The following is a 15,575-nucleotide window of genomic DNA, read 5'->3' as shown; positions in this document are numbered from 1 at the left end:
ACCACATCACAGGTTAAAAATTATGTTTATTATATTCCCTTTAAAGCATATTTGTAGTTTAGTTTGAACGTAAGTTTGTGGTTTCATCTGTGCTACTTCAAACTTGACACTGCACTTCTTGGATTCCCCAACATTGAACCCAACAAGTTCAACCCTTACATACTGTTCATACTTTATGCCTTTACAGTAAAAGTTGGCATAGAGGCTGGTATAGTCAACGTCTATACCAACTTTAATACCAACTACTCAGTGTCTACACCAACTTTATATCAAATAGTCAGCATCTATACCAACTTTTAAACCAACTAGTCAGCATCTATACCAACTTTTAAACCAACTAGTCAGCATCTATACCAGCTTTTAAACCAACTAGTCAGCATCTATACCAACTTTTTCCAGTGCACTTCTTGGATTCCCCAGCAGTGAACCCAACAAGTTTAGCCCTTTTATACTATTTATATTGTATACCTTCACAGTAAAAGTTGGTATAGATGCTGACAAGGAGGGAATTCTTGGTCCAGGTCAATTCTGACCTGAAGAATTCCCTCCTTGTCAGCGTCTACACCAACTTTTATACTAACTAGTCAGCATCTATACTAACTTTTACCAACAATTTTGACCCAGACCAAGAATTTCCTCCTTGTCAGCATCTATATCAACTTTTAAACTCTGGATCTATTTAGAATGCCTGAATAGCCTATGTCACGTTAACAAATACATGATTTATAATTAATAAATGTTTTAGACAGCAGGGAGAGTTTATTTTTTTTAATTTTTACAATGCTCGTTTTTGAAAAAAAAAAGCACCTACTATTACACCGTATTATGTCCTGTTTCACACAAAAACATAAAAGCCAATAAGATTTAAATATATTTTATTGAATTTGAAAATGGCACGAGCATTGTTGGACTGTTGGAATTCATAATATGTTTAATCACTGCAACCTTTAAACACTGTCCTTGTTGCTATGTCATAAGAAATCAGAATTATCGATATGAATTCAACATTTACCACAAAATTAAAAAAGTACTATTTTTTTGTGTATTTTGGATCACTTTAGGAAAAGTGATCAGATTTCAGGCTAAAAGAAGAACATTTAAGGTATTTGTTACTGCTGCCAAATGTCAAAACAGGTCAAATTTGACCCCAACAGGTAAGTGTTAAAGTAGTCTGGATGTACGATAGGCTAAAAAAGACTTTTCTAAGGTGTTGTCATGGTTACAGGGATAAGCTCTTGGTAATGGAATGGTTGTGGTTGTGGTTAAAAGAGACAAGACAAACATAACGCCGTCTCCTGTGTTCAAGTCCAGCATCTGTCATTTCCAACCTCCTTTTTCTGTGGATTTTCTGCGACATATCACTCTAGAAAACTATAAAAGGCATAACTCCAACAATCACTCAATCGTTTATCACCAGCATGTAAAAGTATGTCACGTTTGGACATTTGTTGAAGCGACTAATGCTGTTATTAAGGTTTCAGAACAGTCTTTAGTTCGACACGGTTACAGCTTCTCTGCACTGTCGTTGTAGATTTAAAGCAAAATATGTTTTGCTTTTAAGAGTTTTCATTTTGTGAAACTTTAGGTTTGTACAATCTGGATGAGTTTCTGCAGACTAAAGTTGCCAAGCAACCGTCAGATGTTGCTGGTGAATAAATGCAGACGTGATATTTGAGACACTTCAGATTTTAATTGTATATATTTTAGACTTTTGATTGGTTTCATTTGGGTTTTTCTGTAAAGCAGCTCGTGTAGTGCTGTAATTTCTACCCCTTTTGTTTAAGAGTACTTTTTCAAAATCTATGACAACCAAAGATTTCACCATGTTTCTGTCACAACTATGAGAAAAATATCAAGTGTAAAAAGGCTCTGATGACAGTGTTTTAATCATCATCTGTCAGAGTCGAAAAAATGGCAAATTTAAAAAAAAAATCTTCTGCTTTATGAGCAGAAGACAAGATTGAAAAATCAAATCAAACACCCTTGTTAACGTTGGATTGAAACCATAAACTCATAGATAAATAACAACAGCAGATGTGCTTTGAATGAAAAATAGAGTTTTGTCAATAAAGCTGACGTCAGTGTTACTTCAGCCGTTTGGCCAACAAGGTTTCATAAAAGTTGAACCTTGACAATCCCTAAATTACCTCAAATCTAAAGAAAAAAGCAGGATGTGATTCTCTTCTACATCAAAATGATGATGTTTTGACTCGAAAAAATGCATCAAATGTCTCATATTGTGGATAAAAGCCATAATTAAAGCCTAATACACTATATGAGCGATGTTCTGTCTTCATGATGCTTAAAATGGGATTAAAAGCAGATGTTGTGATGCTTGTAAAGTGCAAAATAATGTGTTCCAATTAAAGCCTATCAGAGCTCAAAACCATCCGATTTTTAATGTAATGAGTCATTCTGATGGATTTACTGCAGCTTTAAAGAAGCTAAATCAGGAGAGGTTTGAAGGTTTGATCCATCCATCCATCCATCCATCCATTCATCCATCCAACATCCATTCATCCATCCAACATCCATCCATCATCCATCCATCCAACATCCATCCATCATCCATCCATTCATCCATCCATCATCCATCCATTCATCCATCCAACATCCATCCATCCATCCATCCATCATCCATCCATCCATCCATCTTCCATCCATCATCCATCCAACATCCATCCATCATCCATCCATTCATCCATCCAACATCCATCCATCATCCATCTATTCATCCATCCAACATTCATCATCCATCCATCCATCATCCATCCAACATCCACTCATCCATCCAATGTCCATCCATCCATCATCCATCCAACATCTATCCATCCATCCATCTTCCATCCATCATTCATCATCCATCCATCCATCCATCATCCATCCAACATCCATCCATCCATCCATCCATCTTCCATCCATCCATCCATCCATTTTTTAAAGATGACTTAGAAAGGATAATCTGAGCAGTTTGTTTTAAGCACCACGGCTTATTTTCCATCTGCACTTTTCCAGCTCACTGTGCACTCACACATTTAGATTTTCATGTGGATGTCAGAAAACAATGTGCATCACACATTCTCTCTCAGACTCAGACATAAGATGGCAAACATTTCACTAGTGGATTTAAACCTGCACCAGCCATAAAATAAAACCAAAAAATGAGCTTATATGAAATCAGTTCAAATAGAAAGAAATTATAAACGTAGACAGGAAAAAGGACACTTAACTGTATTTCTAATCATCTTTGAATAAAAATATCACAAAACAAATACAGAAAAAACATCTCACTAGACTGATAATAAACCCCAGAAATGTAAGGACCAATATATAGTAACTAGCAATTACTGCGCTAAAGAATATACTTGAGGAAATACTGCTAGTGACTACAAATATTTCAAACAGAGCCAGTCATGTAGGCTCAGACATCTGTTTTTGACAGACTGAAGCAGCCTAAAGATGTTTGAAAGTCGGAGCTTCATGATCCACATCAGTGTGCGGTTAGATCTTACCTTGGTCCAGGTCGTACTCCTCCACGGTGCTGACGAAGTGAGGCCTGGAGTAGAAGTTGTGGGGCCCCGGCTGCTGGAGGCCCCCCAGGCTGAAGAGGCTCCTGTCGTTGGTGGTGCAGCAGGAGAAGGCCCTCCGGCTGGGAATGCAGGGGTAGCGGGTCCAGCTCTTCATCTCCAGGTCCAAGGCCTCCAGCGCCGTCACCGGCATCTTCCCCTGACGGCCACCTAGGGGAGGTGAACATATCAGAGCTTTTACTGTGAAAATCTACAGAAACAGGATGCTGTAATCCCTCCTGTGTTATAAGAAAGACGAGGCATGATCCTTCTCATAACTGAAATGGAACATTAGCATGTACATGACATACAGAGCCAAGGGCAAACACAGCTCCTCCGTGACATTGTCCTTATGTCCATCCCCCCGTTTCATTGCTTTTTAATCCCTCTGCTCCCAGCGCACAGCTTTCTTGGCACACCAACGCTGGGAAACATTTCATTTGGTACACGGCAGCAGGAAGCTCCCCCAGGAGGCCAAGCAGTTGTTTACTTCCACAAATCATGATTTAACCTTGTAAAATGCGACTACAAGGGGAAAGGAAAGTGTCGAGAGGCAGCGTGAGGATCTGAACGGTGGAGAGGGAAACTGACAAACAAGACATCATACTGCACAAAACTCACTTTTCTATCAAAGCGATTCTCATTTCATAGTTTTCCACATTTCTTTTATTTTCTTAATTAAAATTCCCTCTGTTCTATCCTGATAACGACCTGAGCTCATTTCTTTCTGCTTAAACACGTAAAAACTGTATTTTTTTTTTTTGAGTTTCTTGAAACGTCCACTGTTTTATTTTATTTTGGAATCATGTAAAACAATACTGCATGTACTGCCATTTGCATAAAATAAAATAAAAATCAATTTATCATGAATTAGATGGAAAATGATTCATTTTCAGTGTTTGTGTGTTTGAATCAGACAAAAATATGAAGTGAAAATATTTTTGTTGCAGTTTATTTATTTATGTATTTACAGCCATGGCCATACGTTTGGACACAAGTACCATGACGCTTGTGAATCTTAGAAAATACCACAAAATTGTCACTTACAATACAGTACACAACTCCTGAGAACTATATTAAGTTTCATATTTAAAAAAACATCAAAAGAGTTTGGTGTCATTTTGTTATTCTTACCAAATTCGGTTGTGAAAGTACTGCATTTTTTTGCTATTTTCTTCTAATATTATGTTTTGGGAACAAAGTTGTTCCAATTGTTGGAATTTATTGATAATATTATATCCCTTGTTGATTTGTTGACTAATTAAACTGGTGCTGTCAAAAAATATTAGTTATGTTCTGTAATAGACATCAAAACAGACATAGTAAGTCATGTTGTGTCCAAACTTATGGCCATGGCTGTATTTTGAATTCCAAACTGCACAAAAAGTCATCATGCTTCAGAATCTCAGAATCCGACAACGACTGTTATTAAAAAATAAATACATTTTTTAAAAATCAATTATTACTATTTATATGAAGAATAATCACACGTTTTTAGTTTTTCATTCATTAACAAAATGTGAAACTATGCAAACAAACTGGCATTTAAAGGCTTCAATTCCTGAAAAATAGTGAATATTATTGGTTAGAAAAAATCTATCTCAGTGAAAAAAATCCTGAAAAATAATGTAAATATAAAATACTTAGAAAATAATAATTTCTTGTTGTTGTTTGTTTGTTTATTTTGACAAGGAAATTTTTTGCTTTAAAGTCTCAAATGTGAGTTTTTTTGTTCCTTGGTTTGAAAAATAAAATCTATCTCAGTGAAAAAACAATTTCTTGAAAAATAATATTAATATGAAATACAATTATTGCTGTTTTTTCTGTTTGTTTGTTTGTTCTGAGGAGGACATTTTTGCTTTAAATTCTCAAATGTGAGTTTTTTGTTTGTTTGTTTTTGACGGTGCACACAAAAAACATAATCCTTCAGAATCATACTCTGATGATTTAAAAAAATAAATTCAATTATCACTGTTTATATGGAGAATACTTACACTTGAAAAAAATCATAAAAAGCTGTGAAATTATGCAATCAAATTAGCATTTAAAGGTTTAAATTCCTGAAAATTAATGAATATTTTTGATTAGAAAAAATCTGTCTCAGTGAAAAGATATCCTGAAAATTGATGATATAATAAATAGATTTTAAAAAATAAAATTCCACTGAGCACTTTGGGAGAGGAAGGAGGAGGAGAGGAATGAGGACGAGCAGAATGAGTAAAGAAAAAAAGAAGAACAGTGGAAACAGAAACTGTGCCGAGCGGTGAAACGGGGAGGAGATGGAGGATGTGGAGGAGTGAAGAAGAAGAAGAAAGTGGACGAGGGTCGGCTGGTGTGGGCCGGACGGCGAGGAGATCGATAGCAGCAGCGAGACGAAGAGTGGAAGCGAGTGGGAAGCTTCAGGTGTGAGAGAAACAAAGGAGCTGAAAGATGAGCTGAATGCAGGAGAAGATTCAGTTGAAACGCTGCTGCATGAAAGAAAAAAACACCGATTCAGAGCAAATCTGAAGTCATCTGTGCGATAAAAACAGAGAAAAACTAAATGCTAAAGAAGAAAAAGTCAATGCGTACATTCTGAGTTTTGTTCTCTTTAAATAAATACATTTCTACTTATTTATCCAACCGTAAAATTAGTCTGTTTGTTCTTCTTTCCTAATAGTGTCATCCCAGCCACCAAGCACACCAAATTCTCCTCATTCCGCCTCTGAACCACCAGCTTTCATCATTATCAATCTTTTTGTTGATTTGTGTCTAATTTTTTTCTGTCATTTTCAATCATTTTGTTGTTTTGTTATCTCATTTTCAGTAATTATCAATCCTTTTGTTGTTTTTTTGTCAAAAACTTTTGTCATTTTCAATCTTTTTTTTTGTTTATTGTCTCACTTTCAGTCATTTTACATCTTTTTGGATTATTTTTGTCTCATTTTTTGCCATACTCAAATCTTTTGTTTGTTTGTTTTTATCATTATCAACCTTTTTGCTGATTTTTTGTCATTTTCAATGTTTTTGTTGTTTTATTGTCTCATTCTCACTAATTTTCAATCTTTTAACATTTTTTTGGTCCATTTTTTTTTTTGCCATTTTCAATCGCTTTGTTGATTTGTTTGTCTATTTTTGTAATTTTTTATTTTTTAAATTATTTTTGGTCATTTTCCGTCTTTGTTGTTTTATTTCTTCATTTTCAGTAATTTTCAATCTTTTTGTTGTTTTTGTCAATTTTTTGTAATTTTCTGTCATTTTGTTGTGTTATTGTCTCACTTTCAGTCCTTTTACATCTTTTTGATGATCTTTTTGTTGTTTTTATCATTGTCAATGTTTTTGTTGACTTTTGTCTTATTTCTTGTCATTTTCAATCTTTTTATTGTTTTTTTGTTAAATTTTTTGGTCAAAATAATGATTTAAAAAAAAATTGGGTCATTTTCAATCTTTCTGTTGTTTTATTGCCATTTTTGGTCATTTTCTATATTTTTGCTGTGTTTTGTCTCATTCTTTGTAATTTTAAATCTTTTTTTTGGTAATTTTCAATCTTTTTGTTGTTTATTATCTTATTTTTTGTCATTTTCTATCTTTTTGTTGCGTTTTGTCTCATTCTTTGTCATTTTAAATCTTTTTTTTTGCATTTTAAATCTTTTTGTTGTTTTATTGCCATTTTTGTTTTTGTCATTTTTAATCCCTCTGTGTTCCTAAAGGTGCCGTCCAGCCCCCATGCACACTAAATCCTCCTCATTCTGCCTCCGAACCACCGTAAAACCAAAGAAACCAAACAGTTTAGAACTGAAATGTGCTTTTCTTGTTCAATGTTTGTTTTGTTTCCTCTGCAGATCCAGTGTATCCAAGGTCAGCTGCAGGCCTGTGTGTTTTCTAATTCAGTTTTCAGAAACCTTCATACTCTTTTTTATTTCTCTGCCAGGCAATGCAGCTGAGTTATGTCACGATTGGTTTGTCTGTCCGTCTGTTACTTTTTCTCTGCAATAACTGGTTAAACATTTCCATAACTGACACCGTTGGCTGAGCTGTTCTGCATATATTTGAGCTTTTCCCGTGTTTGTTCCGGCAGCTGCCAACAGTTGGACGCCTCCCAGAAACGTCCAAGAACCAGAGCAGACAAACCGCTGTGTAATGGTTTGTGTTCCGACACGGACTAATGCTCATGTTTACAATATTTCATCAGCTCTCCCTGTGAGGCTGCAGATGTTGGTGTAAGATGGTGGCTGGTGTAAATACTAGAGACTGGATGTGCATAAGTTCAATCATAACAAGACAAGCACTCAGAGAGCGCAGTACTCCATCAAGGCTGCCTATTCCCCCATATGGCAGTCAGAAATGCAGCATTTTTTAAAAATAAAAACAGCATTTGTTTATTAGTTACTGATGATCAGAAATAATGTCAACATAGAATGTGTCCATTTAATATAGATGTATCCACAAACAAAATGACCTTGTGTTGAGCACAGGCGTGTGTTATGCATGTGTATGTTATGTACGGATACCAAATCATGTGACCTAAATATGTAGCGGGTGGTGGGACTTGATAGGACTCAGAAACACCCACACAATTTAATCAGTTGCTCCTTGTACCATTTTCCAATGGATAAGTCGTCAGTGGTGGATTTGCAGTAGGATCACAATCATGTGATCATCAGCAGGCAGATGATGTAATGTTCACTTGTTGTCATGGTTACAGTGATGGCGCTATCTGGCAATGACACAGAAATCTTTTAAAAAATTCAAGGATCCAGACTATAAGCCGCATCACTGCCAAAATCTAATCACTTGTGTCATTTCTGACCTTCCCTGAAAATTTCATCCAAATACATTGGTTCGCTTTAGAGTAATGTTAACAGACAGACAGACAGACGGATAAATGTACGGCGATAATGTAAACAAAGCCATTACGTGCATCATGATAGCATTCACTTCTTCGGAAAAGTCATGAACACAATGACTTTCACGCATGTATGACTCGTTTTACAAGAAGATAACAGAATATGTTGCACTGTTTTTGCAACTTGAGCGTTTTATTCTACCTAATTTAACTTCCACAGAAGTGCTGCCATCAGACTTATGCTTGGGAGCCATAATGAAGGGCAGAAGGTTAGCAAATGTAGGACAATCATAGGTGGCGTTCAACCGGTGAATGTAAACAAAGCCATCTTATAGCGCCCCGTGACGACGTATTTGTCCGCTCCACTCACAAACTAGTTCCAATTCACCAGTTCATACGTAACGATGAAATGCTGTAGGTCAAGGATGTCTAAACCAAGGATCCCCTGTAGTGGTTATTTGAGTTAATGTTGCCTTTCTATCTTTTCCAACCAGTCTGCCATTCTCCTCTGACCTCTCACATCAACAAGGCACTTTGGTCCACTCAGCTCACTGGATATTTTTTCTTTTTGGGACCATTCTCTGTAGAGATGGTTGGGTGTGAAAATCTCAGTAGATCAGCAGTTTGTGAAACACTCAGACCAGCCCGTCTAACACCAACAATCATACCACGTTCAGAGTCACTTCAATCCCCTTTCTTCCCCATTCTGATGCTCGATTCAAACTCCAGCAGGTTGTCTTGACCACGTCTGCATGAATAAATGCATTGAGTTGCAGCCATGTGATTGGTTAATCAGCTATTTGTGTTCACAAGCAACTGAACAGGTGTACCTGATAACCTAATAAGTGTAGATTCTTTTTGTGTCTTTACAGCTGCAGACGTCCCACATTCCCTTATGCAACAACATGCAAAAGATGCTCCAGCGCTGCCTGTTTACGCTCACATCTCTTTGATCATCTCTGACTCGCTGACAGCCCGCTCATGTACCGCTGCAACATCTTTGATTCAAATTGAGTTCGCATAGAGACACACAAGAATCTGAAAGCAGCATGAAGCCTGATGAGTTACGTCATCTGGCAGGATGACAGGGAACACACAGAATGTAAATCAAAGGGGGTGTAGGGAATGCAGCACGAACGTACAAGATAGACTTTAGAGACACTGCAGATAAACTGGGGTCACATTCACTCAGATGGTGACCTGGGTGTGCAGTTATGAAAGAAACTGGGTGAAAATTACATTATTCTCTTTGCTTATCATTCATAGGTCTGAGCATAATGTGGTATAATGTGATTAAAGCGGTGTTGTGCCTGCACTTTAGCCCAGCCATCGCTCTCTGTCCAGGCTTCATTAGCTCCAGGAGCACCAGGATGAATTAGCTCGCCGGTCTGCAGAGACATTATGGACGTTTTATTTTTCAGGCTCTTTTCATGGTGTCATTTCTTTTTAATCTATTTCAGAGTTGGCTCTGGAAAAGAAATCTATTTTCTCTTTCAGTGACTCTACTGATAATGCTCACGTATGGCTGTCCGACGCACCAGTTCCAGCTGCTGCACAATCACCCCGCCGCTGTCAGGAACTAAGCCGAAGCTGCACACCGCTCTCTGAACAACAATTTTGGCTGACACTTCAAAAACTTTTTTTCTATCTTTGTAGTGTCAGAGTCTGAGAGATATTCACTTTGCGGCACGGTGAAGTCAGAAAAACGGCACTGAAACCTCACAGGTGAGACGTGACAGCTGTGATTGCAAATCAGAAATGCAACAGTTTAAGTGTGCTAAAAGTTTAGAACCAAACGCATCTATACGGGCATCTGTATAACTGTTAAAGCTAGTTTTATACCTTTACAGATATTTTGTTCATTCTGGTGACATATTTAAGATGCTGTAGGCTGCAGCCAGCAAACTGAAAACACAAATCCACCTTCCACCACTTGGAACGCTAATTAACACAGTATTTCTTATTTGTGTAAAGTGTACAAAAACGCTTCATTTTTCTTCATTTTTGCTATGATGGATTATGAACCATAACTCACTCCCTATTTCACATATCTACAGAGAGCTACATTTACTGTTCAACATTATATTTTCATGTCTGAATCCTGAGTGTGTAAGAATGAATCCACCATATAGTGTTTTCAGATGGCCACCAAGATGCCTATGATTCCCCACAAGGAGGATGTATCAACAGAGAACTACATTTACTGTCCAGCATTTTATTTTAGTGTCTAAGTTCTAAGTTTGTAAGAATCATCTACTACATGGTGTCCTCTGGATGGCCACCAAGACACTTATGACTCTATTGCATAAATCATTCCCAAGTTAATGTATCTACAGTGCACTACATTTAATGTCCAGTGTTTCATTTTAGTGTCTGAATCCTGTGTGTAAAAAGTACCCACTACATAGTGTCCTTTAGATGGCCACCAGGACACCAATGACTACTCTGAAGGAGGACGTAACATAAATTGCTCCCTGTTTAATGTTTCTACAGAGCCATGCATTTACTGTCCAATATTATATTTTAGTATTTAAACTGTGTGAGTGTGTGAATAAATCCACCAGATGGTGCCCAGCAGATGGCCACCAAGACACCTATGATTCCTGTTAAGGAAGATGTAGCATAAATCAGTCAATATTTAATGTATCTACTGAATATAGCACAATCCAAGGTGGCGGACAAACAGCGTACAAAGCCGTCTTACAGTGCCGCATGACGACATATTTCTGAAGAAACGATCAAACGCCATACGTCATAAACCAAGGACCTGTCCATAACCAGTTCCGATGTATTGACAAAACATCGTAGATCGAGGACGTCGTAAACCGAGGACCCCCTGTATAATGTCCTCTAGATGGCCAATAACACATCTATGACTTTTCAGAAAGAGAATGTAACATAAATCATTCAATATTTAATGCATATAGAACAATATGTTTGCTATCCACCATTTTATTTTAGTGTCGAAGTCCTAAGTTTGTAAGATTTATCTACTACATAGTGCCCTTTGGATAGTCACAAAGACACCTATGACTCTTCTGAAGGACAATATGTTTACTATTCACCATTTTATTTTAGTGTCTGAATCCTGTAAGTGTGTAAGAATTTATCCACTATACAGAGGGTCCTCGACTTACGTTGGAGTTATGTTCCTGCAGATTAGTGTAAGTCGATTTTCTCCGTAAGTTGGAACTCTGGTGAAATGTAAACAAAGCCATTTCGTGCATCACGATATCAATAAGTTCTTTGAGAAAGTCATGAACGCCAATGATTTCCATGCATATATGACTCATTTTACAAGAAGATAACAGAATATGTTGCACTATTTTTACAACTTTAGTGTTTCATTATATCTAATTTCATTTCCATGGAGATGGCTTTCGTTTTCTTAGAAGCATCAGAAGAGTCAGACTTACACTTGGGAGCCATAACAAAGGGCAAAAAGTTTGTGAATGTAGCACAATCCAAGGTGGCGTGCAATTTGCGTACGAAGTCATCTTATAACATTGCGAGACTACGTATTTCCGACATAACAACGAAATGCCGTACGTCGTAAACCAGGACCCGTCCGTAAATCGTTCCCACATATTTACATAGGTCGAGGATCCTATGTATAGTGTCCTCTAGATGGCCAACAAGACATCCATGACCTCTCAGAAGGAGGATGTAACATAAATCACTCAATATTTAATGTATATAGAACAATATGTGTACTACCCACCATTTTATTTTAGTGTTGTAAGTTCTAAGTTTGTAAGAATTATCTTCTACATAGTGTCCTCCAGATGGCCACCAAGACACCTATGACTCCTCAGAAAGTGCTTCAGTGGTTGAGACGGGAGAAAGAACACCTTTTGGCTGGGTTTCTTCACCAGTCGAAGATTTATGGGTTTGCTTGTCGAAAGTAATGTGCATGACAAACAAGAAAATGATGTAGTACATCTCAACAGCTGATTCTTACTTGCATTGCTTGATTAGCATCCATTTCCTAATCTACTGCCCACTTTATAGTGAAGTACTTCAATAGCTTCCTGGATTCTCGAGTGGTTGCCTGGTAATTGCTTAGAGTCAAGCTATTTTAACTTCTTATGTAATATTCTATAAACAAATGCAACATTTCCAACATACAGAGCGGAAATATTAGCTATAATTAACCAAATATACGAAATTCACGGAGTATGTGTGTGTCTGTTCTTTGTATATCTCGACATCTGTACATCTGACCCACTTCAAACTAAGCAAGTGTATTATAGGGCACCAAAGGAAGTGCAGCGTCAAGTTTGAAACCAATCGAAAGAGCAGTGGCTGTTTTGTGGTCTTTTTGTACACCTCAGAATGACGTTTTTTGACTTCCTTTAGGTGGAGCCCCTGGTGCATAGACAAAATGATCAAAGGCGAGAGTATGATGTAACAGATCAAAGGCGAGATTGTGGAGGGAATTTCTGTCTGTGTTTGTACCACATCTGTCAGTACGCATCAGATTTAACCGCTAGATCTGCACCGGTGATTACAAATTGGTGTGAGGTCGATTTTCAACCACAAAGAGACCAACTGCGAAGTAACTTGAAGCGCAAGGGATGGATCAATGCAAACTGAAGCAAAACTACTGGAGAGAAGACTGAAAAAGATCACTTTTTCTTTTATGGATTCTCTTTTCTGAGCTGAAATGTTCTACAAAGCCATCCCATCTATCCAAAGTGAAAGTGAAAGTGATTGAAAAAGTTCGGCTATCTCAGCTCTACATTAAAACCTACATGGAAGTATCTCTTTATTTCTGAAAAACTGTTGTTTTAAAGATGAATTCAAAGTTTCTGACTGCTGAGGGGATACATTTCTGCCAGTTATCAGACAAATTAGAGACAGGTATATCGTATCCACTGCACTGTAGAACACTAGATATTTTAACGTCATTAAAATGCCAAAGCCGAGTCATTGCAGAAATAATGACAGCGGGAATCTAAACTGAACTGTGCTGAAAGTGCAAAGACAGCAGCGGTATAAATATTAATGTGGTATCGCTGCTTAGTCACAGATGCAACTGCTGAAACTGTACATTATGCATTTTATTCCTAAAATGTCAGCGCCTGCCAGGTTTTTCTGCATAAACCGGCTCTGAATATTATTGCACGATTAAAGTACAGGTTGGATGTCGTGGTTTTACATCCTGGTACTTGTATACCTACTGTTTTCATGTGCAAATAAATAACACTGCTTAAATGTTGAGCTGCAGACCTTAATAGAGCTGCGGTTTGTATTATGATAAACTTGAATCCTGTGGAGTTTTTTTTTCCTGCGTTGACCTCAGTGCTCTATTGAGACACCAGATAAATGAACATCATCTCCGTCTAGCTGCTGAACTTCCTGTTGTGTCCTCTAAGTCTTTATCTTTAGCTATTTGAACAGGTTAGGGAATCTTTTTATGTCTCTTCACCTCCTTTTAATTCAGTCAAGCACATTTAAAAAAACTATGAAACCAAATTTGTGCCAACATGATAAGATAAAACTTCCTGAAAACAAATTATTCTAACAGTTGTAAAGAGTATTAGTCTTTTGCAAGTTTAGTAATGCATGGTTTTGTTCACAGGATTTTAGTTTGATGTTTAAGAAGTTCATTACAGAATTGGAGGACATTTAAGCATTAATAAACCTTGTCTTGCACAGTTTTCTGCTCCATATTCATCAATAATAGGTAATAAACTCTCAAAGGCTTGATTGGCTCAGCTTACACATCAATGGTACCATTTTTATTCCATGTTTTATTTGTTGTTTGCTATCCATTCTGCCTGCGTAAGGAGTGTACTACTGTACTCTGGGAGCCATAATGTACTCGAATGCTGGCCAGCAAGAAAAGAGGACAGTGCACGGCTGGACCGCAATGACAGAACAATGGTGAGGTGGATTTGCGGAGTGAAAGTTGAAGATCAGATTAGCATGGACATATTGTATGAAAGGCTTGGCATCCCACGTTTTGACTTTGATATGCGTCAAAACCGTCTGCGCTGGGCAGAGCATGTTCATAGAAGTACATCCTGGATAAATAAATGTCAGCTGCTTCAAGTAGAGGGGAGCAAACCTAGAGGAAGGCCTAGGAAGTCATGGAAAGGGACCATCAAGGAGGATCTACGTGCCTGGAATCTCTCTATGGACATGGCAGATAATAGGGATGATTGGAGAAAGAGACTGTGTGATGCCAGAAGACCGTCCAACACCCTGGAAGGGGTCCAACAGATGTAAAATGCATGATGATGATGATGATGATGATAACCCTACTCTAATCACAGTAACAGGGTTGCTAATCCATGCGAATGCTAGCTTTTTCTCAGGAAAAGGTAAAACCATTAACACAAGGCTAAAAGTAAAGGTAATAGTAGCACTAATATGTAAATAGGAAAATAACACAAACATAACACAATTTTCACACATTTTCTGTTACATTCATCATTAATAGGTAATAAACTATCAAAGGCTTGATTGGCTCAGCTTACACATCAATGGTGCTATTTTTATTCCATGTTTTATTGTTTGCTAACTCTACTCTAATCACAGTAACAGGGTTGCTAATCCATGCTAATATTAGCTTTTTCTCAGCAGTAGAAGCTAGATATTTAGCTAGCTGTTACTGCTGACCAAGAGGACAAACTGACTGATGGAAAACAGTAAAAATAATTAATCTGATCCTGATAATATGCAGAACAGGGTTGCATGATTTAAAGTGAGACATTTATCTATTATAAAAAAAGAACAAAAATTGTGAATCTGGAGCTTGCAGGTAACAGTTGTGAATTTTTGTGCTTTTTTTCATCTCCTCCTAATCTAGAAAATCCAAGTCCTGTCATTCCTTCATCTAAATACAAAAGCCCACTGAGTTTTTATACAATTTTAAGATTTTTTTTGGTAACGTTGTCCTGCTTGGAAGAGACGAACTGACAAAACTGGGTAAGAAAAAGAGCCAAACTGTAGTCATGATCATCTTTTCATTTGTTTTTGCAAGGGGAAGTACTGTGATGCTGGTGAGTAAATACTTTATTTAGTAAAAACTATCCTTTCCACTAGCAGTCCTGCAGTCAACATATTATCAACAAAATGCACTTTAACCCTCAAAATCTTGGAAATGTTTCACTCCTGTTGCGTTCTTACTGCAGGTTGACGCTTAAATTGTCATGGATTTATTTGTATTTTATTCA

At 37.2% G+C, this 15,575-nt stretch overlaps 1 protein-coding gene across 2 annotated transcripts in view; it reads right to left on the bottom strand.

Moving 5' to 3' along the window:
• LOC110959203 (kelch domain-containing protein 8B-like) overlaps positions 1-15,575 on the bottom strand; it is a 293,431-nt gene that overhangs the window by 71,407 nt on the left and 206,449 nt on the right. For both annotated transcript variants that reach the window (XM_022205982.2, XM_051949825.1), the window contains exon 4: positions 3,513-3,737. In XM_022205982.2, the coding sequence (XP_022061674.2) occupies positions 3,513-3,737 (225 nt within the window). The remainder of the gene's footprint in view (positions 1-3,512; positions 3,738-15,575) is intronic.

The sequence above is a fragment of the Acanthochromis polyacanthus genome, chromosome 6 (assembly GCF_021347895.1).
Source record: "Acanthochromis polyacanthus isolate Apoly-LR-REF ecotype Palm Island chromosome 6, KAUST_Apoly_ChrSc, whole genome shotgun sequence".
Taxonomy (NCBI): Eukaryota; Metazoa; Chordata; class Actinopteri; family Pomacentridae; genus Acanthochromis; species Acanthochromis polyacanthus.
The sequence above is the reverse complement of the archived record's forward strand: the minus strand, read 5'-3'. Positions and strand labels throughout refer to the sequence as shown.